The 27,825-nt window shown below is 42.1% G+C and overlaps 1 protein-coding gene across 1 annotated transcript; it reads right to left on the bottom strand.

Annotated features, from left to right (window-relative positions):
* Positions 1-42: 42 nt before the first annotated feature.
* On the bottom strand, positions 43-27,825 carry slc15a4 (solute carrier family 15 member 4). Its single transcript, XM_080532011.1, has 9 exons — positions 27,761-27,825; positions 26,934-27,541; positions 25,830-26,125; positions 24,911-25,052; positions 24,696-24,776; positions 21,940-22,120; positions 18,209-18,367; positions 11,502-11,660; positions 43-1,563 (listed from the first exon to the last, which is right to left on the bottom strand). Exons 2-9 carry the CDS (start codon positions 27,501-27,503, stop codon positions 1,412-1,414), a joined length of 1,740 nt encoding a protein of 579 aa, XP_080388137.1. The 5' UTR covers positions 27,504-27,541; positions 27,761-27,825; the 3' UTR covers positions 43-1,411.

Below are 27,825 nucleotides of genomic sequence, written 5' to 3'. Positions count from 1 at the left end.
ATATATATACCGTATGTATTCGTTTTGAATTTTTTTCTTGGTATGCAATCCCACATCCCTTGAGCCCTGAGTGGATGTTGGTTGATAAATTACAGTACAATAAGCTCATACTACCGTACCATGAGCTCATACTACTGTACCATATACTCACAAAATGCTGTACCACACTCACTCACTCCCCGCACTAAGGACTATAAAGCACATATGCAGAGCACTCCAATTGTTAAGGCCATTGAGTAAGTGGTAGAAACAGTACATTATGGATCTTGTTCAGGTAACTGGGCCTTCCCATGTTTACATGGAGTGTTCTTAACATATTTTACCCTCAGTTTAGTCACAAGATAACACAATGATGAATGCTTTCAGCCTTAACCTTCACCACAGGTGCCCTCAACTATTAAGTCATGTCCAATTAGCTCTATAAAGCTGTAGTTCAGTATGAACATGGTATTGTTTAAACAAGCAAAAACAAGATACAGTATGCTGGTGTTATGTACTCTGTTGAACTGTCATTGGATTTAAGAGTGATTCAATTGTTGTGTAGTGGTAATGCAGTTATCAAAACCTCTTATAAACCAACCAGGCTAATTCATTTCAAGATAAAATGCCTCTGGTATTCACATTCAGAATCTAGTTGCTGTAGGTCTACAGTATATTAAGCAACACCATGAAGCAATTCATAATTAAAGACTGAACAAATACAATACCATTCTGGAGACATACTTATATACAGTATACTGTGTATAGTAGGTGAACACGGTGGTTAGTAAAAGCATCCACAGCTCCAATTCATTTAAGCCTACATGTCCATTTCACAAAACATAACCACAAGTAAAACGAAAAAGAAATATTGTGAATACCACAAACATCAACACTCTATAAATGTCTAATTAACTGTGCACACAGTCTGTATATGGCACAATTCCTCTAGTGCAAATAATAAAAAAGGCTTAAGAGCAAACAAGTACAAAATCAGGTATAACATGTCAATATCACCTCAAAATTAAATATCAGTGATAAGTCCAGCCATCATATGCCAGTCTTATTTGAGTCATAGTGCTATACTGTGAGTTTTGATTAGTTAATTCCTCTCAACTGTTACACATTAGGCCTTCCAAATGTTAATATAAAAAAAAAAAAAACAATGTTTAAATAAGGTTACTGTACAAGAACATATACATAAAGATGATGAACTTAACTGATATCATTTGAGGCATGCATGTCTGTAATATACCTTTTTTTGCTTAAATAATAATCTCACAAACCCATAAAGGAGGAAAAACTAAAAACTAAACAAAACAAAAATGTACCATACCAGGCAGCTTCTTTTGGCACTGGCTACTATCAACAAGACAGGTAAGGGTGAATTAGACGCAGTGACTTGTGTTCTGCTGGATGGTCAGTCCTGGGGTCAAGAGGAGGCACCCCCCTGCCTCTGTCCTCCTGCTCTGCTCTTCTGCTTGTCGTACTTGACTGAGACGATGAGGAACAGCAGCAGGGTGACGCCCTGGATCCCTGCCAGCAAGAAGAAGTAGTAGTGCAGGGAGCAGTCATTGATATTACCTGGAGAGGAGAGAGAGAACAAAGAAGAGACAGGGCCATTGTTATGACAGCTATGACTGCAGTACCACAGAGCCTGCAGAGAGGGAGAGATGAGGAGAGGGCATGATGCAGATGACATATAACTTGAGAGTCTGAATAAAAAAGAGATACAGAATTCTTAACTTCTTCAGTACCGGCACATCACAAAGCAGTGCTCCACATTAAAGGATGTTAAAGAACTAGAGGGGATAAATGGGCATAACCTGGCAACATCACATGGTAGAGAGAGTAGTTTTCTCTCCATATTTATCTCCTCCTTTTGATTTTTTTCCTTTTCTTTGAGGAGAATATTCTGAAATGGGTTGTGCTTGGGAATGAGAGGAAACATCGTTCTGTCAGGATTCAGCAGGAAGCCACTTTGTTGTTTTATTAGCATGAAGCGTTCTAAATACGACCTTGTTTGACCTCACACTTCATTGCTCATGTAGAGGGTATCATTGATGATGTGGGATTGAAGTATGAGAAATAACAGAACAATTTGGACCCTCAGCTGTGAGGAGAGCCAGAGAGTCTTTCATCAGTATTAAAGGATTGTTTGTGTCCCCAGGGGAAGGGATGCAATAAAAGGAGAAAAGAAAACATTGATGCATACTTCATTGTGCTCCTTCACTCTGATTTAGTGGGATTGAAATATGAGCACTCCATGTGTGTGTGTGTGTGTGTGTGTGTGTGTGTATCACATAGAGGGGGCCAAGCTGAACAATCACAATCGATGAAGCCATTAAACCCAATAGCCTCAGACAGATATGGTATGAAACGCACGTAGCTGGGTGAAACACCCGGACAAGAACGTGTGTTTGGCTGGGGTGGGGGAAGCTGTGAACGAGACCAAGTCTAGGGTCAGACAAAAAAGGCCACCATTCGCTGGGAATGCACGATTCTGGCATGATTCATCGGGAAGCCTAGGTTGAAGAGATGTGACAGCAGGATTGTTGTGTGATCTGCTGCCTGCCCGTTGAAGTCTGTGCATACGAACCAATCATCGATATACTGTACTGTATATACTGTACTGAACCCGAATGCTTCTCCCCACACCAATTGGTCAGCAGGTGGCTTTTGAGGTGCCTCCGACCCCACAGAGTAACGGCTGTAGAGCACCATCTGGGATTCTTCCTTGGAAACCACTCGGATCACGCCCAAAAAGGCCAAAAGAGCAATCACAACTGAATGCACAACCCCCGTGAAGGCGGGAGGTAGACCTGCAAGCTGCAGTCTGTAGCCCTGTGACACCATCCAGTGGACCCAGGGGACCCAGGGAGTCGACACGCGAGAGACATGACCACTAGAGGGGGCAGGTCACTTGCATGTCTGTTGGGCTTGAGTTGGAGTTTTGTTTTTATTACAACTCTTAGCACCTCTGGACAGTGTGCCTGGAAATGTATTATTTCAAGAAAAGGTGCCAGCCCGTCCCAGCCAGGACTTTTGGTCATAAGGGGGCCTGAGCAGTGCTGCCTGTTATACTCTAGGTGACATGCTTGTGTACACTGAGGGTCCCCCAGCCTGGGCTTGGTCAGGTACTGGAGACCTCTTCCCAGACCCCGGAGGGAACTCCATCAATTTATCAGTGTTGACACCTGTTCCCGGTCCTTGGTTTGGGAGATGTCGCTCGCCAACTCTATCAGGTAGACTAACAGACTTGTGTTAGCGTTCACCTCACGGGTTGTTTGTGCCGATCCGGTCGCAGGTGTGAAACCAGAACTGTGCTTCTGGGTGTGGGAGAGGAGCCAGTCTTCGGTTCTAGGTAATCGGCCAGAGAAGCTTCCATTGAAGGCAGATTTGGCCATAATGCCTTCTCTTCATCATGGGCATCGAAATGGTTTGACCCATTTGCCAAACACTTCGCTCTGCTTCCACAGAGACTTGATAGCCACAAGGCATTTGTTGAGGATGGGTACGCACTGTTGCGCAAGAGGGGGGGTTCCCTGAAGGTTGATCCCATCTGGCCTCATCCTCTTGGGCGGTAGAAGGACCCAGGGGAGCTTAAGATTGAGTTTGGACGACGCTCTGTGGACAGCCTCCAGGGAAGACATGTCCATCCTAGAGGCATCTCATCCTTCACCTCCCATCCTGTTGATGTCCTCCTCATTCAACTCCTCACAAGCCTTCCACAAACAGGAGCTTGATGGGGTGCTTAGTGATGAGGAATAGTCAAAGGGGCCATCTCCAGAGAAGAGCTACGACACGTCCTTGTACTTGACTTGTTCAAGGACCTCAGTATCCAGCAGAGAGCATGAACGAGGAGTCAAGACCGAGGAGTCAAGACCAGCAGTCCGTGGATGGATTAAACCAAGGCATGGTGGACTCTAATATTTCCAGCACAAGGTGAGTTAAAAATGTGCTTTGTAAAAGCTGGCTGAGGGTTCAAACGGTCTGTAAACCATAAGTCACTCAAAGCTAGCCGACGGTCCCCGTGCTAGTCATAGTTACACTATAAGCCAAGCTAGCAAGGGTTCAACAATTCTATATAATTGCGAGCACCATGCTAGATATCGACTTCTTGTGTTAGCCTGCGTACCAAATTCATCAATATCATTCTTTGAATCTCAAGCTGAAACAGCATGGTTCAAGAAGAGACAACCTAACACCCCGGGAGGGTCTTAGAATTCTCAGTGGAACAGTTAAGTTGTTAATTAAGCATTATGGAACGAGAAGCCGTGGTATATCGTGGATATCGGCACAGCTAGCGGGGTGGTTAGTGCACAATGCCTAATATTTCACAGAAGAAAGACAAGACAAACTTTTAATGAATGTATTTTAATGGAATTATGTTTTATTGTAAGTGTATTCATCCGCTGAACAGTTGTTTATCGGTTGCTATGCAACGGTAATAATGTAACTTCGATAACGGTAATATATACAAACGCGGAGTAATATGAAAAGATGTGTCAACATTCCATAGTATATCATGGATATCAGCACGGCTGGAATGCAAACTGACCAATAGAGACAATGGACCGGATCTATCCGTTGTATAAGTTAAGTTATAGCTAGCTACCAGTCATGTTAAGTTGTAGCTAGCTACGAGAACACACTACAGTACGCTTTGGATGGTCAGAGAGTGACGAGTGGACAGGATGAAATAGAAATGTCCTCCTTGAAAGCGTCCTCAGCCTGTATAGGCGTGATTTAATAGGGTATTCAGTGAATAGGTACAGAGTGTGTCCCATAGTGAGGCGTCGAACCAAGTTCTCTTAAAGAGTCACACATATCACAATCTTATTATCTATAGCAATATGAACTCTGACTTAATGAGATAAGAAAATAAATGTGCCCTTTTTAAACTAAGCACATCCAGCCTCCCCAATGCAGCAATATCAACAAACCCCTTTTTCGCAAGTTTATGGTGCGACCTGCTATTTGCGGTCTTTACTTTTGAACACTGGCACTGCTGATTGGAGTTGTTGTTCCTATTCAATAAACAGGGGGGAATTCAAAACAAAAAATGTTTTAGTTAACATGAAGGAAAAAAGCAGGCAGCTGTACTACATCCTCAATTTCTAAACTTAAACAGTGCATTGTCTGACAATTGTGTTGGCATTATAGACGATTTCCACCCCTGGCCCTAACCAGGGATTGGTTAGGGCAAATAAAAAAATTCTGGACACTTTTAGGAGCCTGGTTTACTGGCCTTACTGTTCAGCCAGAAGCCCTTCTGATAGCTATTCATTTAATGGGTGCCCTATCTCCAGCATAGGATTGTTCTCCAGTTTATTCAAATTGCTTCAGTTCATACAAAAGGCACACAGCATGGCAGAGTTTCTCAGCCCAGAAGAATACGACGGACAAAGCCATTCTACATACTATATCTTCAAATGAGAAAATCCAAAGCTCCAAGGAAGGTCTGCTGTCAAAGGAACCCACCTATTAAGTTATCCACGTGGGACTGTCACAGTGAATTAAGAGCTACAGAAGGAGGGCTAGACTTGATTTTAATTGGATAAAAGGGTAATCCCACGTGAGGTTCTGTCATTTCCCCTGTTGAGTATGGGCAGAAGGGAGAGAGAACACGAAGAGTGGTCTGACGGCCCTCAGGTGCAAAGACAGTGGAGTCTAATTATACCTGTTCCTATCGGGCTTCTGTAGGGGCCTTCGGGGGGATAGCTAGCTAGCGCATTAAGGACTCACTGTATCAGAGTCACAGAGAACACTCCGGGGGAGGAGGGGTCAAATACACACGACACTGCTGAGGTCACCATCACTATGACCCCCATCAACCATGGGCTTGAACTTCTGACTCAACAACGTCATGTGTCCCCATCTGCTCTCAATAATAGGCTGTGAAAGTGTAAATAACATCTGTTTTTGTTAAATGGAATAATCTGAGATCATAAGGCATGACAACGTATGATGGAAACAGTCATCTTGTAATGATAGCCCTACTCATACCTTATTATTGACCTTATATGGTAATTATACAATTTGCTATAAAATGCACAGAATCACACATCCATTGTAGTATCCACAGTACTCACTCATACGCATAAAGGATAAGGAAAAATCCCTACTCAAAATATCTAGATGTCTTTTTTACAGGCTTCATCTAAGCCTTCTGTGGCACCACTTTGACCTGGAAGATGTGAAATGCAAGTGGGGTTTTTTCTGCTGCGAGAGCATGAGAGAGAGCATGAGAGGGAGGGACTAGTGCACTCACTCACTCACACAGCACTGCGCTGGAGTTTTCTATTTGTTCTATCAATTTCGTTATGGATGATGACACACACACACACACACACAATAAGAACATAGATTATTAGTTGTGTAGCAGGTAATATGATTTTTCACATCCCTAATTCACAGTATATGCATACAGAGGTAAAGTAACCCTAAAATATTGCTTCTCTATTGTAGTGATACCTCTGTATGCCATCCTTCCAGAGCACTAAAAAGTGACATAATTCAACACAGACCTCTGAGATCCCATTCCCTGCCAAAACATAAACCTATAAACCAAGCTCACTCAAAGCCTAAACAGAAATTCTGTCAACAAACCCAAAAGATTGCTAGCACTTCACCAAGGAAGGTACAGTTGGAGATATGCAGGAAAGAACCTCAGTCTAGACCTCACTTGACATACTGTACATGCAGGCTTCCACATTCATGGACAGGTCTCATACTGTAAAGTGTCCTTTGCAGTTCATAAAAACATTGGATTAACCTTTATGTAACTAAGTGTTCACTGGGCTTCTTATCCTTATGCATGTACTCAATGGAGCAGAGCAGTCCATATCATCCCCAGACCGCCGAGGAGATGAGTCTCACTGACTCTGTTGTGTTCATGCTATTTATGGATAATTGGAACGGGAGAAGATTAGAGAAAGGCCACCAGAATAGCATAAACTTCAGAGGGCACTGCACTATTACCAGTGCCGTGGTAGATGAATCATACAGTGGGGGAAATAACTATTCAACACATCAAAAATGTTTTAATTCCACACATTTCCATTGCAGCACTTCACATGAAATCTATACCAGACATTGGTATAAACTCAATAAAACTACACAGTTAAAGAAATTGTAAATTGTTCCAATCCATAAAAAAAAGTTATGTGCACTAAAGGGGAATGCCATAGGAAAGAAGTATTGAACACTCTAACTGAAAATGATTTAATACTTGGTGGAGAAGCCTGTTTCCAACGACAGCTTCCTGTACGAAAAAAACTAATCTCTCACAGTGATCAGGTGGGATTTTGGCCCATTCTTCAACACAGACAGTCTTTAAATATTGAAGATTCCGGGGGCCGACTGGTCAATCTTGATCTTCAGTTCCTTCCACAAAGGAGTCTGGCGTTTCACAAGGCCAGTCCAAAACCTATAATTTCTTCCTCTTGAACCAATTGAGTCTCCTTTGCAGTATGTTTTGGATCGTTGTCCTGCTGGAAGATCCACCCACGTCTCCTCCTCATAATCCTGGTGGATGGCAACAGATTCTTCTCAAGAATTTCCCGGTACATGGCTTGGTGACAAATTAGTTCTTTACTTGCATTCAGAGGTGGGAAATGCACTAACCCTGCTTTTTTCTTACTGTGTTCAATACTATTTTCCTGTGTCATTCCACTTTATTGCACATTGCTTTTTTATGGATTGGAATGTTACAATTTCTTTAGCTTTGTAGTTTTATTGAGTTAATACCAATGTCTGGTCTAAAATTCATGTGAATAGCTGCAACGGTAGTATGTTGAATTACAACATTCTTGATGCATTGAATGTATTGAATACTTATTTTCCCCACTGCGTCAACAATGTTACCCCTCTTCAGTATACTGTATGACATTTTTCATCTAACATTCAAAGTACTTGAGACCTCTCTCCTAATTAGACTGGCTAGTCTTTTTCATCTACATGAAATAAAGCTCAACCAGTCAGTTAAGAAATACAACTGATAAGTCAAATGACTTCGATGTTCCATTTATTTTTCCTCTTGACCTCTTTCAAGCTGGGAAATGATTAAAATGTTTGTGAGAGAACAAAGAAAAGATTCAGACCTACTATACCCAGTGTTTGAATAATTCATGTGGAATAAAACAATGCACGCAGCAGGATGGCGCAGGGGGATGGGGAGCATACTTACAGCGAGTCTGCTTGTATTTCAAATCGATAATTCGCTTTAACCAACACTCAACAGAGAGCTTGCCAACGCAATCTTAATTAACACTGGGGGGAGGTAGCTTTGAAGGGACCCTGAGAAGCTGAGATAGAACTGAAGTTGAATAATAAATGCATTTGGGGGGTAAGAGAGTCCTACTTTTATTGACCATAATTGTGCAGCTAGTGTTTTATAGATTCAATAAACATTCTCCAAACTAGTTCCCGAGGACTACCAGAGGAAGACTGATTGGTGAAAAACGAAATAATCTGTGATCACTAACATCCCAGTTTATGGAGTGCGCTTGACAAATTGTGCAAAGTTTAAATTTTATAATGGTTCTTCTCTAATTCCATTACAAGTTAGACTCTCCTCTCCCTCCTTCCTGCCCACACCCTCCAGGGCCCACTTGGCTGCTAAGCATTTCCAAAAGAGTGCTAATTACGGCAGCAAAAGACAAAACAAGGACTCGCTGTGAAAACCATTAACAAACCCATAAATATTTGACAAGTATTTAAGAATCAAACGCTGAGTAGGGGAGGAAAAAGTGCAACTCAATCGATACAGAAAGCAGTGCTATCCTGATTTGAGACACTGAAGGGAACATTTCTCTGTCTCTATCCCTTTACTTCAAACTGGAGGTCAGGAGGACCATGATAAGACTCCATGATTAGTTAATTAAACAGAGAGATGCAGCATGATGATCAGCTCTAAAACACACATCCCTGAGATTGCCATCAACCTCAGTGAGATACGGCCTCTTTCCCACATCAATGCGGTAAAATAAAGTGACAGTGTACCGTATTGGTTGTGTGGGACAGTATTTGAGCAAATCATGCTCAGTGGAGATGAACCATGTCAATATCAATTTACAGTTTTTGAAACCTGATCAATAGTCCTACATGTAAGCTTTCATAGCAATGTCCCAACATTTTAATGCTTCAGTGAATTCAACACCCTCTTCTGGGTCCAAATGAATTGAGTATGGGGATCAATGCATGTTTCTTTTTCTATTTTCTGTGGCTGAAAAGATTCTGTCCTTGACTTTTGTCTGACACTTTTGTCTGACACTTGTATTGTAAAACTTCTTGATTGGCAACATAGCAGATGTCACGCTGCCACAAACAATATTGATTCCTCGTACTCCAAGCCCCCACAAGTCTCAAACCTGTGTCAGCTATTGCCAACACACGTGACCATCACAGAAATACCCCATGCTAACCAGCTATGCCACAGCGATACTAGCAAATTGATTGGGGGTATTTCAACTTGACGAGTGACTTTACCATGTCAACCCGGTTACAGCAATACCAAACGATAGTGTCTCTCAAGAGGTGCTCTTATAGTGTCTCTTAAGAGCTCTTAATAATGTCTCTTAAGAGCTTGTATAGTGTTTCTTAAGAACTCATAGTGTCTCTTAAGAGCTCGTTAAAACGAGTCAGAGGAAATGTAATCCATTTTCTGCTCTGATACCTTTGCTCTATATTAAAACACTGGCATTTCACTAACTATTATCCAATGGGTCCTGAGCAGGATATGCGAATGTCAACTCAAAATGTGAGAGTCCGAAGGATCCCCTGACATCTGACCCTGGATCAGTCAGGACTGGAACATGGGACAAAGAAAAGGCTGTTTCCTGACCTGTTAATCCAGGTACCTGCTCAGATAAGGCTTCAGCTTGTGTTTCTCACAGTCGGTAATGTATGAATAGCCTATATTGGGCAACAATTCAAAAGAGTGTTTTAGCTAAATCTGAATGTGTACAGGCAAACTCTGGCACAGGTAGAGAGAGCTGACCCTTCATTGACTTGGCCTCTGAGGTTAACTGAACACATTGAAATCTTGGCCATGCCTTTTCTAAGACAAAATAAAGGAATTTGATGAATGGCCACCCAGGTAGATATGACCTTTGGAAAAGCCATGTGTGCATTGGGCTTGAAAATAAAAACCATGTCTATAACATACGTCTGGAAAATGTAAAAACATTTGAAATACTAATCGAGTTGCCAAAGTCAAAGTTTCTCCAACTAGCATGTCTGTTCTGAGTAGGAGTGGAGGTGGTGAAGTGAGAGGGGGTGAGCAGCCTCCAGCGTAGCCTTCCCTCTGTGCCAGGATGAGGTAGCTGTGCCAGCTCTGCGCTGCGCTCCAGGGGCAGCTTTACTTAAGAGGAGAGGGCTGTGTAATCAGGCCCCCAGCCTGTGATTAATACTGGGTGTCTGTCCCCAGGCCTGCTCTGCACAGCTCACCAAGCCTCCTGTTTACTTCTCGCTCAGCTCAGCAGCGCACATCACACTGCCCTTAGCCATGGAAATAAGGAGGATCTGCTTCCATCGCTCCTGCAGAGCGCTGAGCCATGGGGGTGTGGGGGGGGGGGGGTACAGACAGGTAAAGCCCACCAAAGTATAGCGGAAAAAAACAAAAAAATCACCACCACAACAAACTGTGATTTCTGACTGGCTTTGAGGTCAAAGCTTTGTGCCATCTGTATTTTAATGGCCACCTGGATGTTTTATTATGTTTGTTCGCCCGCCCCCGCCCTGTTTTTGTCGCTCTTTAAATTACTTTTTTCAAAAAAGCAGAGAGAAAGAAAGCTTTCAGGCAAACCTGGTCGTGTTTAACAATCAAATGATGCTTACTAAACAAACGGCTCCTCAGGCGAGCCAAGGCGAGGCACCGGATGGATTTATGAAGCCGTGCCAAGCATCTCCAAGTGCTAACATCATCAAAAATACCTCCCAACCTGTCGGCACACTGTATTAATGAGCTATTAGGTGTTTGTGGGTAAACAATAATTTACAGTGCTGGCTTATTTACCGCATGCTCACAGGAAAGTGCATCTGGGCCGGGAGCCTCCTCTCGCCAGGGAACACATCCATCTGCTGCCACCACCGAGCTATTTATTCTAGCACTTGGACAGATTTACACAAACCCTTTGTCGTTAGTCTGACATGTCTATTTATTAAGGGAAACGCTTTTAAAACAAGAGTTGCACAGATTTCTTTCCCTCTGCACAACTAATTTACTAACTCCTTAAGTGGATTTTAAATCAAGACAAGACATGAAAATGATTGTGACATGATTAAGACATGTTTAAGACATTATTCATAGATATGTATCAGAACATTAGTGAGAGAAGCCATTTCTTCCCTGTAAAACACAGATCAATGACCAGGGTGATTCCAGAAGCCATAAACACATCACATTCCACTCTGGGAAAACAAAAAAAACAATGTCTTTGCTTACTACCGTGACTTGGGGTTTGTTTCACCTGAGGACCTATTGTATGAACACAGGAAGTATGTAAAGTCTTTCTTACCAAAGTCCCTGTGGGAGGACATCCAGCCAATCCCCTTGAGGGAAACGATGGCCAGCAGGCCAGAGCCCACAAAAGAGCCAATCCCAGAGAAGAAGAAGAACAGCCCCATGATGGCACTCTGCATGGACTTGGGGGCGGCCGAGTAGGCAAACTCCAAACCTGCAACAGAGAGAGGGAGGCAGATCTATCCAGATGCATGTACATTCAAATTCAAAGGAAAACAATTAGGGCCCTATTATGCACTTCTTAACTTGCCGTCTTAAGTGTTAATTAAGACGCACCGCCAGGTTAAGACCTACCGCCACCCTTATTATGCGCTTCATACGCGCTACTGCTATTATGCAGGTGTCGATAGGCGCCCACACATAAGACGTAAAACTCCCGTGCATATATTGCTCATTGTGGGAGTGTTCATATGTTAATGAAGTGCACTAGGCGCCCCTGCTATTATGCGATCTGACTTTGCTCCTATCGCTAAGAAGTGGTTTGAAAAGTTCTTAAGTTTAGACTTCATGCACGTTTTGAAACACGAGCGCGCCTCCGCGGTTTGCGCATGCATGTGGGCACACATGAACACGCACGTGGCTCCACGGCAAGACGTCAATTACGGTCACAGTATAAATGCTTTATTTCAGAAGGGAGAGGCAGAGAAGCGCGCTGACCTCCTTCTCAGGACTTCCATAATAGCATAGCGCTAATGACTCAACGCAGCCGGTTCTTAAAGGGAATGGCACCTGGCACGCTGATTGGATTGATTGAGAAGACGCCCAAAACACACCCATGACTAATTTCTTTGCTTAGCGCCGGGTTTTAGGCGCCCACTACAGCACGCATAATAGCAAAGTGGCCTTGACCACGCCTCCACGTCTTAAGTTTAGATCTACCGCCTCGTCTTATTGATGAAGTGCATAATAGGGCCCATAATCTCAAATATACACACCGTAACAAAACTATGCAACACAACAAGCATCACCATGTAAATATTGACCTATGCAAAATACTAAGAAATCCATGCATGATACCCCCCTACACTGTCTGTCAGACATTGATCTGCATACAGAACAGTACATTTCTGAACTGAGTAAACAAACAAACAGACATCCATGTCTGTACATGTTCTAACCCTGGCAGATCCAGGGGTGAGGAACAGTTCAGTGTATTTTAAATGACTTTAAATGACAAAGGGCACCCGCTTGGTGCTCGACAGTGAGTGGCCGGGCATGGCTCTAGTGGTCAGCAGTGTGTCTTACACTGAGGATGACTCATCACCCATGGTTCCCACCCAGACACACCAGCCAGGGGCCAATCACTACGGAAACAACTCCAATGCATCACTGTACAGCAGAACAGCAGCCCTTTCATCCATAACAACAGTTACTGTACCGTTACAGTGACTGCTCCTAAGACTAAGCTAAATATCAGCAGTAAGGTCGTCGTATCCTGCGCCCTCAGGCGTTCCCAAAGCAGGGCACACAGCTCAGGGCACACCAATTCAACTGCAATCATTTCTGGAAGAATCTCTCAATATTTAATGTGTTAGAGGATGGGATTGGGAGAGAAGGGAAGAAAAATTACAGTAGGAGTACAAACCATTTACAAACCAATTCCTACTGAGGAAAAAGTTGTGCCATAGTTGTGCCATAGTACCTGGTATTACCACCTTTGGCTGAAATAACCTCAATTAGATGTTTCCTATAACAGTCTACCAGTCTCTGACATCGACTGGGAGAATGTTTTTTTCTAGCTGGGTGATGTTTCAGGGGTGTTTTGCAAGCACAGCACATTTCAAATCACCCCACAGCATCTCAATAGTATTTAGATCCGGGCTTTGACTTGGCCATTCCAGAACTCTCCATTTCTTTCTTTTGAGCCACTCCTTGGTGGATTTACTGGAATGTTTTGGGTCATTAGCATGGTCCTGATCCCCTCAGCTTTAACTTTTGGACAGATGTTCTCACATTTTCCTCAAGCACCCTCTGATACAATAACGAATTCATAGTGGAATCTATGATGGTGAGATGGTAAGGCCCTGCTGCAGCAAAGCAGCCCCAAACCATGAGGTTTCTGTGCTCAAATAATTCAACTTAGGATTCATCTGTCCAAAGTACATTGTTCCAGAAGTCCTGGTGTTTGTCTAGGTGTTCTCTGGCAAACTTAAGTCTTGTTGTTTTTTTACAACTCCTTGCGCACCTCCCAAGACAATCTAACTTGTGCAGTCTCTTTCTGATGGTAGATGCTTGTACTGTGAGATAAACTGTGGCAGGAGCTACCCGTAGGTCCTGTGATGACATTTTAGGATTGTTGGGGACTGCTTTAAGCATATTGCAGTCTGCTCTTGGGCTGAACTTGCTAAGACGGCATGACCTGGCCATGTTGGCTGTTGTTTTAAATGTTCTCCACTCTTATTTTCCGGACAGTGGAATGGCTGACTTCTAATTGAAAATGTTGAGATCTTTTTAAATCCCTTCCCACACAACTACAAGCTTCTTTTTGAAAGCCTCAGAGAGCTCTTTTGATTTTGCCATGGTGATACCACTCACTTCAACAATCAAGAGCAAACCAAACTAAATAACTGAGGTTTAAATAAAACAGGCTCCTCCAAAATCCTCTCTAACAATGTTCTAATCATGTGTATCTGATGGGGTGCACTTGATTCTAATTGTAGGCATTTTAAGTAGTAATACATGTGGGGGTGTCCTAACTTTGTCCTCACAATGATTTTAATATTATTATAAAAAAAAAAAAATCTGTTTTATTTGTTTAGTTTATTACCTCCATCTCTTAATATTGTTAAAATTAAGATAAAATGTCCATATGCTCAAATATGTTGGAAAATACAATTTCTGTCAGTTTTCTGACAGTTTTTGTTGTCCATGAGAGCTGTCAGCCTACTAGCTGACATAGATAATTTCATGGCACCTCAAACTTGTGATTTTTTAAATCAGGCCCTATAGCTGCATCTGTCAGGAGAGATAAGGGAGCTTTGTTTAATAAGGAGGCTGCTTGAAACCTTTCTGAGATGAGAATATTATATGAAAGTGATGCATAGCGTCCCTTACAGATACCTGCATAGGGAGTAGTAGCTTGTTAGGATACAGAGGTGTGAAAAAGAATTCAATTCCAAATAGAAAAGAAGATAAATAGACAAGAGTGTATACACTATAGACACTATTATATATCTGACCTTTCCATTTTTTCACAAAGAAGGAACATGAATTTGCATCCCAATCTGACCTTTCCACTGCATATCAAACAGCTCTGGTCAATTAGCTGTACATACTGTATTATAGGGGGAAAACATTGACCAGAGGTTTCTCAGACAATATAAAGCAGCATAAAGGAAGCTGTACAGAAGTATTGCATTACTGTTTTTAATCCCCAACCTGGCTGTCAGGAGGAGATTACAATGATTTGAGATGGAATAATAATGATGTCCACTTCTCCACCATACACAAAACAAACAGGCTGACCTTTCTGGACCAAGAAGCTGATTATTCAAAAAGGAGCACGAAAGTAAATATATTTCATTTCGCTTTCTCCCAAGGGCTATGTTACAGGGGTGATTTTTCTTTCTTGAAAAACATTAGCCGTTAACATTTCCAAAAGAGCAATACATAATTAAATATCCCGCAGGCGCAGGGGATCATTTTGCTATTTTTTTGTAGCATATTCTTAGTGCAAGCAGATAAATTGCAGGTGGCGCATAAGCAAAGAATTACCCTGGTCCCTTCGAGGCAAGAACTTGTAGTGGGGAGTAGGTGGGCACCTGATGTATTAAACGGATTTATTCAAAAAGAACAAGACCAGGGGAAAACTATTTTCCAGACATATGTTACGATTCTGTCATCCAATTTTCCTTGGTGAAAACCCCTGTGGGATGGTGAGGAAGGAGGGCAGTGGAAGTTTATTTTTGGGCTCCCAACAGCTTTGTTCTGTCTGTACTGTATTTTAATGTCATACGATCTAATAGGAAAGTATGACTGCTAGTGGCAGTGGTTTTGAAAAGTCACCACAGTGCACACCAATGTACATACTGCTCCGAAACCATTCAGATCCTGTTATGGATATTATTCAAATCAATACCAGTCAACTGCACTGCTTATCTGACCTCAGCCACACTTCCATCATGGACATAAATTGTATACAGTATGTTGCCCTGCTTAAGGTATGCAGCTGTTGGCTGTTGAGGTCAAGATGGCTGGCTTGTCTGCAGACCTTATGGACATTCCTACATGGCTGCACGTACAGACAGGTCCCTTGTCTTTGAGTCAATGGCTACCAAGAGAGAATGCTGAGAGCTTTATCCAAGAAGGCTCTAAATACGGTTGGCAAATCACTCAGCCACCTGGCATGTAATTCAGTATTCCCACACAAGACAAAGATTAAATACCGGGGCACGAAAGGTCTCCTATGTGGAGACATCTTTGTGAGGGTTCTTTAATGCAAGGCGTTCTTTAATGCAAGGCGTTTAATGTATTGATGTACACTAATGTACTCAAATGTAATTTCCAGAAACGCCTAAGATAAATTGGATGGAACTGTGCTCTTGGATGAAATGATAACCTACGGTCTAATCGCTTAAAACACAGAAAAGCTTTGTTGATGACTGTTAAATAGATATCTAGTTTAAGGAAGTCACATCAACAACCGGAAGCAAATTTGCTAAAAGACGGCTCAATCATAGACAAAGGTCTGAAAAACGTGTAATCATCCATGTAATTGAAATCTCTGAGGAACAGAAGCCGTAGCCTGGTAATGGTCATGACTGGAGGAAAAAAATAATAATGAGGTAGGTTTCTACTGATTTCAACGGTGCTCTCTCTGCTCCTACTGAGAAAAAGGGCAGCCGCTAGAGTACCTCACATCACACAGTACCAAATCCTTCAACGATACCTTATAAGGGAGGAGATATTACAGTATGTTCTCTGCAGATGCTTGGGAGCTCCTCAGGTAAATTGAAGTTTCAAATTTCATGTTTTATTGTTACGTCACATTACACAAGTGTAAGAGAGTAAAATTCTTAGGCTTAAGTTCTTGAGCCTACCGTGAAGTCTGGCTCTCTATAGTGATACTGATGACAGTTAAATGAGGATGCCAATATTACAGTTCATATCACGAGAGTTGTTCCATCAACAGCAAATCAGCCTGTGAAATTGTACTTGATGGCATTATAGTAGATACTGTAAGTGTGTCACTACACATAGGAATGATAAAGCTTCGACAAACAAAGAATGATTGTACAACTGACAATTAATATCCTTGGTTGAAAGCATTATTTCGATCTGCGAAATATCTGGGACATTGTGGAATGGTTTCATTTGTACAGTACATACAACAAATGGTGTCTTAAGGGAGAACTTTTAGTTTCTCTCTCTCTCTCTCTCTCTCTCTCTCTCTCTCTCTGGGTATAGACCAATGATTACTGTAGGCTAATGCTTATTATTAACCACTGTGCTTTGTATAGAGAAGAAGAAATTCAAGGTTTTGATTTTCTCTGAAGAAAATACTAAATCATACACTTTTGAACCACAAACAAGACTAAAACTATAATTTCATCATAACCTTGGGTAAGGTAATGGAGGTCGCATTTATTGGGGGTGCAATTCAGTCTGGGTGTAAATAAGCATGGGCAGCCGCTACAGTACCTCACATCTCACAGTACCAAATCCTTTAAAGATGCCGTATGAGGGTGGAGAATTACAGAGAATATGTACCGGTATGACCTTCTGAAACATGTTCTTGAGCAAAAATACAAACACTTTTAACACAACATAAGTTCAAAATGTTTATGCAGTTTTTGTTTTCCCATTTACACTGATATCAACTGAGTTCAATGCAGAACAGGGTCATTTAACATGTTGCGTTTCCCTTAGTAGCTATAGGGGTACTAGGGGTAGTGTTGTGGAATGGAAGCCCTGCTGTTGTTACTGAGGGCAGAACTTAAGGCTTATCCCAATGTAATCTACAGGAAGACGTTTCTCCATCGGCTGAGGAAGAGGCAGTAGAAAGAACATGGTGGTCAGCACAGCAGTGCGCTCTGCTTAACCAGAATTTCTAAACTGCCACTATGTCTCCCCTTGGCCAAATCAATCATGCTGATTGATGCCTCCATGGTTTCCTTACCTAGCAATTTCAACAATAGCAGAGACAATGACCGCTACACAAGTGCATGGATGCAGCAGGGGTTTTTGTGTTTTGAAAAAGAAAATCATTGACTGGATGAGTCATTAGGACATAGGTTTGAACCAGAGGAAAACATCAATGACAGGTTGTTCAGACAGGAGAGAACAAAGGCAATGCATAATGACGCACGCCAAAGGTTACATAGACTGCACTTTAACTTGACCTTTATAAAACATGCCTTTATTGGGTACTGGATTATGGTTGAGGTTGACAATTCAGATAATCAATGTTAATTATGCATCAACATCTATTAGTACTATATAACTCCAGTCTACATCCCAACACCTGACAAGAGCTAGAGTACAATGGGTATGATGATACAGAATGGCAGCTGTGTTCAACTGGTGGATACTGCACATTCAAGACAAATGAGATACATCACACACACATATTACAGCATAAAATAGTAGTCCAATATCATTGTAAATATCAAACGTCAGCATCCATAGTATAAAAGCAAACCAAGTGTCAAGCTGCAGTCATTTCTAGAACTATTTGGACGACAGGATGCCAACTTCACCTACCTGCAATGCTGGCGAAGATTTCACTGATTCCAATGAGCACATACTGGGGGACCTGCCACCATATGGGCAAATCTGCAGCGTAGTAGATCACGCCGCCAAAGACCTGGTCGATGGTGCCGTTAGTTTTGATGATCTCAAGCCGTTTCGTCTCCAGTATACCTGTGGGGGAGATAAAGTGCGTTTTAGGATTCTCAATCTAGATCCTTGCTTTAGGGTACATGTGGGGAAACAAAAGTTGGAAGAATATCACCGTTTGATTTGATCTCTACAATTTGACTTGACTGCTGTACGAGGAAACAAAGTATCCACTGAAAGAGCTACAGACAGCAAAACACCTCTGGTAACATTGTCTGCCACTCTCTTACGGATGAGGACTGATTCAGCTGTCAATGTTTCTCTGCAACATAGATGCGCCTCTAACACAGGGGGGAATGCCATGCCCTGCTCTCTTTTGAATGCTGCCATCATGAAAAAAGGAAAATCTTGTAAATGTCAAGTACTTACTGTACCGTCCTGAACTAAAGCACACAGACAAACACCCAAACATATTCACTGGAAGGAGTTGAGGGGGATTTCACTGACAGTCCATAAGAGACTTAGTGTCAAGTCAAAGCTAACGCTTCATTAAGATCACATCTGCACACTCAGAGAGTCAGAGATTACAGCGGTTAGTAATGGAGGAGAGGCCAGGCGGCTCAACAATAACACCCAAGCAGTTGTCATCAGCTGCTGTAGCTTCCTGAGAGCTTTATTCGATAACCATTATCATGGAACCAGCCGCTATTTTCAGATAACTCCCAGAGACAGCCTCCTATCATAGCCACACTTAATGCGGCATTTTAGAGGGGATACATCCTTGTAATCCAGCTATACTATAATACCAGCCATCCATCCCAGGCAGGCGGCCTCTGGAATGCCCAGAGTTAGTCTTACTTCTGACTTACACACACATGCCCCCTATTCTCACCAATGCCATACCAGACAATCCCTGGCTTCCAAACAGCTTTAAAAGGGGAAGCTGGAGCTACTTTAGGGAATAAAAAAGGCATTCAAAACAAACTACAGCAGATTAAAATATGAAGTTTATAAGATTGTCAAAAGTGATACAAGCCCACTTCAAATGCAAAGTCAATGGAGCTTTGCCATGTTTGCCCCCAGCATGTGGGAGAGGGCCAGCTTTGTGTTAGTGACTCAACAGGAGCAGGTTGGCATGACAATGCCAACTCTGGGAACAGAGAATGGCAGGTGTGCAACGCAGTGTCGATGCTAGCTGTGCCCGGGGCAAGAGACACCTCTCTGGCAGGTGCACAACTGCCCATCTGTCCAAGTCCTCCGATGTGTGTATTCCCATTACAGCATGAGTTCAGCTACTGGGCAGCAGTGGATTAATGCCCTACAGTAAGAAGTCACACTCACAGGGTCTTGTTTAAGAGTGAAAGGCCTACTAGGTGAAACACAGAAATTAGACAAATTACATGAAATCATGTAAATGAGAAAATGTAAATGTATCTGTAATTCCAAAAGTAGATATTTTAAATTAATGTAGCTTATATTTTTGATGTATACAATCAATCAAAATGAGTTTTCCCAAAGCTTAGCCAGCAAGATAACTTAAACTGTAGTGTTAGATCTACTGTATAGAGGAGTGAACATGTAGGAATAGTAGTGTTGTGCACCAGCCAATTCACCTTCCTGTCCTCTCTGTGACCAATGCCCAAAGAGGAGTCTGCTGCACTGCTATAAACCCTTTCTCTTCACTGCTGGGATTTCAAATTGCTTTCTGAATATTCAACTTTGTCCCTTATCCCCTGCATTGAACTGCTGCAATTTCCTTTTAAAATGTCTTCTTTTAGGAGAGAGAAGACCTTGAACATTTTTCAAGATCGGGAGTAAACATGCAGCCTGCTCAAACTTTTCCTTTTAGCAATTATAATTGGGTGGTTTTTCAGACAGCATTCACTAAGAGAGCCTTTTTAATTGGTTAATAGGCATTTACAATAGCTACCTTGACCAATGATGATTGGTCTATGGACTATGGTCCACGTTCAGGAGTGCAGCAGACTAGGCTCTGTCTAATCAGACTGACTGCTACCACTGTACATGACAGACCTCCTTTATACAAATACACCCACACAGAACCATTGTCAACCCATCCATACACAAACACACACACACAAACACAAACACAAACACAAACACAAACGCACACGCGTGCACACACACACACACACTTTAATGTTTACATGGTAAGAACCTCCCCTGCAGAGCGCCTGTGGTTGGCTGTGGTTTATTAATGTTGGAGCTGTAGTGAGTGGGATCCAGCAGAGCTTGGCTCTCCCAGGGGAGGTGGGACTGCGTCTCCAGGGCCCTCATTAGACTCTGATCACAACCACACACAGGACGCCACACACAGCCTGTACGCCTCCGGATCACACACTATCCATTCACACAGGCATCATGAGCCTCATACAACAGAATGGTAAGCATGGGCAATCCCTACCAGAGCAAAGTAACCACTATCATTATGTGTGTGTGTGTGTGTGTGTGTGTGTGTGTATGGGGGGGGGGGGGGGGGGGGGGCGGCCGTTAGGGGGTTGATGTTTCAATAATACAAATATAAATATAAAACATACTTTTACAGCACACATAATATTCATTATGCTCTACAAACGACTGTTAACGGTGATTTAGCTGTCCTCACGTGTAACTGTAATTCATCAATTCAGTGGACCCACTCTTCAACGTTCCAAAGGTCATTTCCGACAGAAACGCATTTAATGCGATCATATTCTGGAGCGAAAACACATTTGACAGAGAAAATGGCCTGCTTGTGAAAAATAAAAGGTGCATTGGTTCTCAAGCACGCCACTGGTTTGAGAAAAAGCTTTTTCTCACTCAAAATGTTTTTAGCCTGAATATATCAAGGCCGCACCCAGTGACAGGCTAGGCTGAGACTTTATTTCAAAGATAATCCACAGACTGGAACTAAATTGGACTGAACAGTGCTGCTGAATGTGGGTGCAGTCAAACAGAACCAAAGTATGGGAAGCCACAGCTCTCCCTGTGCGCTTTAAGGGTGAGGAAACAAAGCACACCTTTGGGGCTTCTCTTATTTTACTTTCCAAGTCAGTATGATAGCAGCTTACCAGAAAGCAGGGTTTTGAGGCAAAGAATATTAATACCTTTCTGACAGACGACCTGCTGAGTCCTGGAGAACAAACTACACTGGGAAGGCTGGTCAAATACATGGTCACTCAGATCACATCAAAGCATGAAAACATATCTATCAAATTCATGTTTATGAGTGCTGTAAATGATCTAATTCCGTCTGTCTTTCCTTTCCTGTCCATGAACTGTGAAAGCAAGACGGACACTGAAATAATGCAAGACAAGATAAAGCCACACTGTTCAACTTACTTGTGCTTGTTGGCCTCATGACTCCTGGCCCTGACATCATCGTCTACACATGTCTATTGTTATACCACCAAATAAGGAAAGTAAACCACATACCAGGAACCAACATTATTGAGAGATGTGAGATAAAGGAGCCAGGCTTTTCCCTAACGTGATGTTGACATGGCGCCATATGACATAGTGAGACTGACGAGAATAGGGTGCCGGTTGGTTTAAATGGAAGATTTACTAGAGATCTAGGCAGCCTTAAGACACCACTGAGTGAGAGTCGACCTTAGAGAAGGGGATCGTTGTTAGTTGGACTCGAGAGCACTCACCAGCTGCCACAGCTGACCACATGACGAAGAACATCCCCACTGCAATCCTCTTGAGGGAGGAAGGCAGCAGGCCCCTGCGTTTGAGGATGGGGTCCACCACTTTGTCCTTAAGCGGGATCAGCATGAGAATCAGCACTGCATCGAACATTGTCAGCCATGCGGCAGGGAAGCGGAACATGATCTGCCGGGAATCCAAAGGAGAAACATGAGGAAAAACTATGTACAGGAGCACAAAGCATGAGAAATAATACTGAGAATGTCAGTGCACTCAAGTACAGTTCCTTAGGGGTAAGTGTGTGTATGTGTAGGCCATGACACTGTGCTGGCGCCCTCACATGGTCAGAAGCAAAACTGAACTGAACTGCGATGTTATGTGACGATATAAACTGTAGGGTGCTTACATTTCCCAAAACAATGGCACACAAAATGTAAATGTCTAAATTAATAGATAGCCATCAATAACCGATAAACAATATTCTCTGACTTCTGAAGATTTCTGAACATGTTCTTCCAGTAAATGAGCATGGGCTGAACTAGTGCATTTGTTCACACAGAGATACATGGGCAAATATACCAGTCAGGTAGAGAACAGAAAAGAAAGTGCATTCTGAGCATACCCCATAAGCCCCATCAAAGTTGCTTATTGTTGAATGAGAAACGTGACAACAAACTCCATATTTATTTTTGAAATGCAAATACTGCATCAAGTCCCTCCTTACTGTAACTCCCAGATCATCCCTAGTAACTATTGTGACTATGTACATTTTCTTATATCTGTATTGTGAATTGTATAGGGGACCAAAATAAACATTCTCAATCAATCAATCAAGTAACATCTGATAGTTCCATTTATTCCCAAATTGAATTTACATTTCTTAGACTAAGTGCTGGTAAATTATACATTGTGCCTTTGAGGTTTCAGATGTCGTACTTCTTTCTCTCTCTCTTTACTCATGATCATATACAGAACATGAAAGTGTGCTAAGTAAGAGTTATTTGCACCCTGCTAAGCCTGGTTTGAGTGGCAGAGGTGCCCCAGCAGGCTCAGGCCTCCACAGAGGGATTACATTTACATGGGTAAGTGTTAATTAAGCAGAAATAGTACAGCTTTGGGAGAGGCTCTTTATCCTGCAGCTCTCCTTCCCTGGAATGAACCTTCAAGAATTATGACCCTAAAATACAGGTGAACACCACTCAATAACAAGGAAAAGACTTGCTCAACAAAAATAAAGAAATATACTGTAGTTATGATGAATATGTGGGTCTTTGGGAAGTAAATGACACAACAACTCAACACATATTAATGTAAGACTTTACTACTACTAGTTTCAGCACCAAGCCTCTGTACTCTGTGTATACTGATGAAGGCTTGACACAGAAACATATGAAATTAAATTCATATGTATTTGAGTGCTGGCTGTATTATTTACTTCTTGGATCTCAATCCATACCTGGAAGGGCACCTAGGTGTTGGTGTTGTAGACCTATACTCTTCTGCACTTAAAATAAATAAATAATAAACTAGGAGAGGGCAAACATTACACTAATGACACATTTGATCTTTGAGCTTTCTTTCTCTGAGGATCAAATCTCAGGGATTTCCCTGCCTACCCTTTTTCATCCAAGATCAGGAGTATGGCATAATTTCCTTGAGAAATAAAAACATTATTTTTAAATGATTGTTCAAATGTGCCAAATGTGTCCTCAGAAGTGAAGGAGCACAACACCACAGAGATAAAGACATCTACTCTCACTTCCCTTCTGATGTTCAGGACTTCTGAGAGTCTGGTAGCAACAAAAGGCATAGTTCCTCTTTTGCAACCAGAAATATACAGTTGAATAAGAAATTCCATTTCTAGTCCAGTGAAGTGATACTTGAAAATGTCAGTAATCTTTTCTTGTGTTCATAATGACAGTGTACAATACTGTACAATACCGGGGAATAGCATGTTCAACATGAGGAAACATTTGATTATTGTTGCCACTTGTCAAAGTCATAAAGGCTGTAGATGTTAGTATGTGTGGTTAAAGAGCAAGTGTTTCAGTTCACATTTCATGGTGCGCACTTCCCTTATCACACCTACAGTAACATGAATGACAGAGTTAGAGACAGAGACAGAGATCTAGAAGTAGTATCAAACCCAAAACCAACTCAATCAAACTACTCTTCAATTTTCTTTTCTCATTATTTGTGCTTCTGGTTATCACCCGTTGCATATGGTGTGCTGCGTTGTGATGTAACCAAAGGGGCTGCTGAGATACAGTACTCACAGCTCCATATCATTGTCCTTGGAAATACTGAGGCACACACAGATGGCAATCTGGCCTTGAAAGAGGCATTGCCCAAAAACAAGAATACAGTCTGACAGACACAGAAGACACACAATGATTACTAAATTGATCATCTGTGATTAGTCTGCAGGTCAGAGTTTGATCTAATCCTTTTAACTTTAGCAACCTTGACGGCTTCCAGCTGTTGCAACTGTTAGTCAGTGGCCTCTGTGAGTCATCCTACCTCTGCAGAGGAACCACAACCTAAGACTGGGAACTGAAACTATGAGGGTTGTATGGCAATTATTAGATACATTAAGTGATGTTTAACCATTAGCGTAATACATCGAAATACTCAAATTGTGATTGTCTTAGCCGTTGTTAAGAACTACTGTAACTATCATCATACAAGTAGTTGCAGATGCATTCACAAGGTAAAGGCAAATAAGCTTCAGATAAATACTTGAATCAAAACATGAGTTTACCGGGTTGGAGCCAGAGGTGAGGTTGCTGGTGGCCTCGGGAATCTTTAAATGAAGGCTCTGGAGAACATATGTAGTCTGCATCTACAGCACAATGAAAAGAACATAATTTGCAATGTCACCAGAGTCCTCTTTTTATTACAATGTCAGTCTAGTCTGCCTGACCAGTACAAATGTACACGTGTTTAAAACCATAAGAGGAGGTACATCTGTCTTACCTGGAAGTACACAGTCCAGTATGGGATAAGAGCAAAGAACACTGGGAGAATTTTCAACAGGGCTTTCACCTCCTCCACTTTCTCCTCTGGAAATATCCCTCCATAGGTCACTTTGGCACCATCTAGTAGTGTAGGCTTAGGGCTTAATAAGAAGAGAATTAAGAAAAATAAGAAGATAAATAACACAATTCAAAGAAACGTAAAGCTACCACTACAACATGTTTCGATAGGAGTCATAAAATGTAGTAAACATTCAATAAACATAGACTGGTATTAAACTAAACTCGAGATAGAAAACTTAATCAGCACTTTTTGTGAGCATCTCCCCTTAACGGCACTCCTAGAGAAAGGACAGAAACTTCATTCTAAAGCCTATAATCCCCATCTCTGGAGAAAAGGCCTTAATAAGGAATTCTTGAAAGGCTGCAGGATTGGCCAACTTTAAATATTCAATGTCAAGTTTTGAACTGATTGTGCTACTTAGGTTCAAAGTCAAGCTACAACACTTAGGAATAACTTTTTACCACAGAGAATGATGATGAATTCGAGTAACACAGAAAACTTTAACAGAACAGGGGGATCAAAGGAGGGTTTAGCATAAACTCCTACCAGCAACACCTAGTGCCTCTATCCTGGATCAGAGACACCATCCTCTAGAACCTCCTGCTTTAAACTTGATGGAGGTGTTGTTTGCTATAAACTCAAAAGTGTTGCATGTCCATGAGGATCTGAGAACGCCTAGCCACCATCAGTTCCAATCGTACATACCATACCATACAGTACAGTTGTTCTCTCCGTTCACTATACAATAGTGAACATCGTACAGTGAACGCAGAGAACTATGTAGTATGGGAAGTGATCTCTCTCACCACCCTAGTCTACACCGACACACTGACAGTGGTGACTTGGCCCATCTTACCGGAGCAGATTAGGCTCCTTGGGCCTCTGTGAGGAGAAGCAGGCGAAGCTCAGGATCTTGAACATGTCTGTGAAGGCACTCCCATCGGCAGGCTTGTTGATGAAGACAGTGCGGCCCAGCAGGAAGACCAGGAAGGAGATGCCCAGGCACACCGCTGGGATGATGTAGCCCCACTCAAAGCTGATGTTCTGCTGGATGTAGGCCACACCACCCAGTGACAGAATGGCTCCCAGATTAATGCACCAGTAGAACCAGTTGAAGAACCTGCGGGTGGCCTCTGGGCCTCTGTCTTTGACCTGGGAGGCAATAAGTATCACCATGACAACTAACATCTTTCATCAACATCATCAGCATCCATCCTTTCCTACATCAGCATCATTTGGGGAAAAAACTAAAAAGTGCTGTGAAGAATAACACCAAATCCAAGTGACAAACAAAAATAACCTCCTTCTATTCTTTGCTTCACAAAAAAGAGAGAGTGAGGCTTTGTTATGAAAATCAAGAAACTTTAAACTCAAGAAACTCGTGAATAATCTAATACAATTTTAAAGGTGATATATGTAACTAGGCCTAGTTATATGAATGCTACTATGGCAGGAATCTTAACCCGCAATATCACTACTGAATCACACATTAAACAACTCAATCAATATTTTGGAGCCAACTTTCCCACTTAACAACATTGAGATCAACAAAACTATGGCTCGAAGAGAAACATGTGAAAATCATATAATGATGATAAAGGAATTTGTGCTAATCAAAGTCACCCCCTCTTTGAAAATTATTTTGGCCAGCCTGGGTCACATTTGAATAACAATGATCCCTTTTAAACATTTCCCTCTGAAATGGGCTTTCCTCTCTCATGAAGCTGGGAATTATGGGTAATCCTGCATTTTAATCAGAAACAAAATTAGACAGATGTGATACTGTATGCTAGTTGAACACGTCCTTTGTTGATGCACAATTACTCATGTAATATTCCTCTCAGCCATCAAACTACTGTGATGACAGTGACACATGCTTGATTTCCCAGATTATCATTTCAATTCAGAAACAAGTTTGAATTGAATGTTTTCCTTATTTACATAACACACACACACATACCTGGTCTGCCCCAAATGGAGTGATGTTGGACTTCACTGTTCCCACTCCTAATGCGACGAGGACAAGGCCACTGTAGATAGCCGGCCCACAGTAAGGCATGCGTGTGGGGCAGGTCACATTGCTGGGAGTAATGGTAATGTTCAAACATTCTGCAGGTTGCACTGGAAATGCCATTTGATCACCACACAGGTGGTTCCTGGAGTCTTCATTTGCAATAAATGGGAAGAACAGCATACCAAGCAAGTACAGGATTAAACTGCAAGCAATGGTGCAGAACTTGCCGAGGTATGCATCTGCCAGCCAGCCACCAAATGGCGATATCAGGTAAGTCACCCCCATGAACATCAAAGGTGCTTGGCTGGCTTGAGTTCCCTCCCAATAAAATGGGCTACCGTTGAGGAAAAGGACCAAATTGGAAGTGATGCCATAGAATGCAACTCGTTCCAATGATTCTGCCAGAAGTATGGCTGCGCATGCCAGTCTTCTGCCCTGGAACACTGATGGTGGTCTGTTGACAGTCACTGAGCTGTCCAACAGAGGAGTCCTCTCACTGATATCCCTGCTGGCCATAGCTCACTTGTTGACTTGTTTACTGGAAAACGTCAACCCTGCACAAAATAAACATGAGAGGATATACACGTCGGACATAAGATGTTATTACAATAACCAAACACCATGTTGGAAATTACAGGGTAGTAGTATCTGTTCATAGCCAGATTAATAACCATGTGTCACCAACAAAGTTTGTTTTGTTTCGTCTTGACATCAGACAAGGATGGTAGCTTTAGCTTGATAATTCGCATAAAAGCCGGAGTGGTATACATTACCTTTAATGAAATACACTTGTTCCAACGTCGCCCATCAAACTACCAACCTTTACTATCATTTGCTA

Source organism: Nansenia antarctica, assembly GCF_963989245.1.
Source record: "Nansenia antarctica genome assembly, chromosome: 5".
Classification (NCBI taxonomy): Eukaryota; Metazoa; Chordata; class Actinopteri; order Argentiniformes; family Microstomatidae; genus Nansenia; species Nansenia antarctica.
This window is presented reverse-complemented; position numbering and strand designations above follow the sequence as displayed.

Coding starts and splice junctions, on each gene's coding strand:
- slc15a4 (XM_080532011.1), bottom strand. CDS start 27,503: ATGGCCAGCAGGGATATCAGTGAGAGGACTCCTCTGTTGGACAGCTCA. Junction 26,126..26,933: donor CTCCATTTGGGGCAGACCAG/GTATGTGTGTGT, acceptor ATTGCCTCCCAG/GTCAAAGACAGAGGCCCAGA. Junction 18,368..21,939: donor GTGGTCAGCTGTGGCAGCTG/GTGAGTGCTCTC, acceptor TCTCCCCCACAG/GTATACTGGAGACGAAACGG.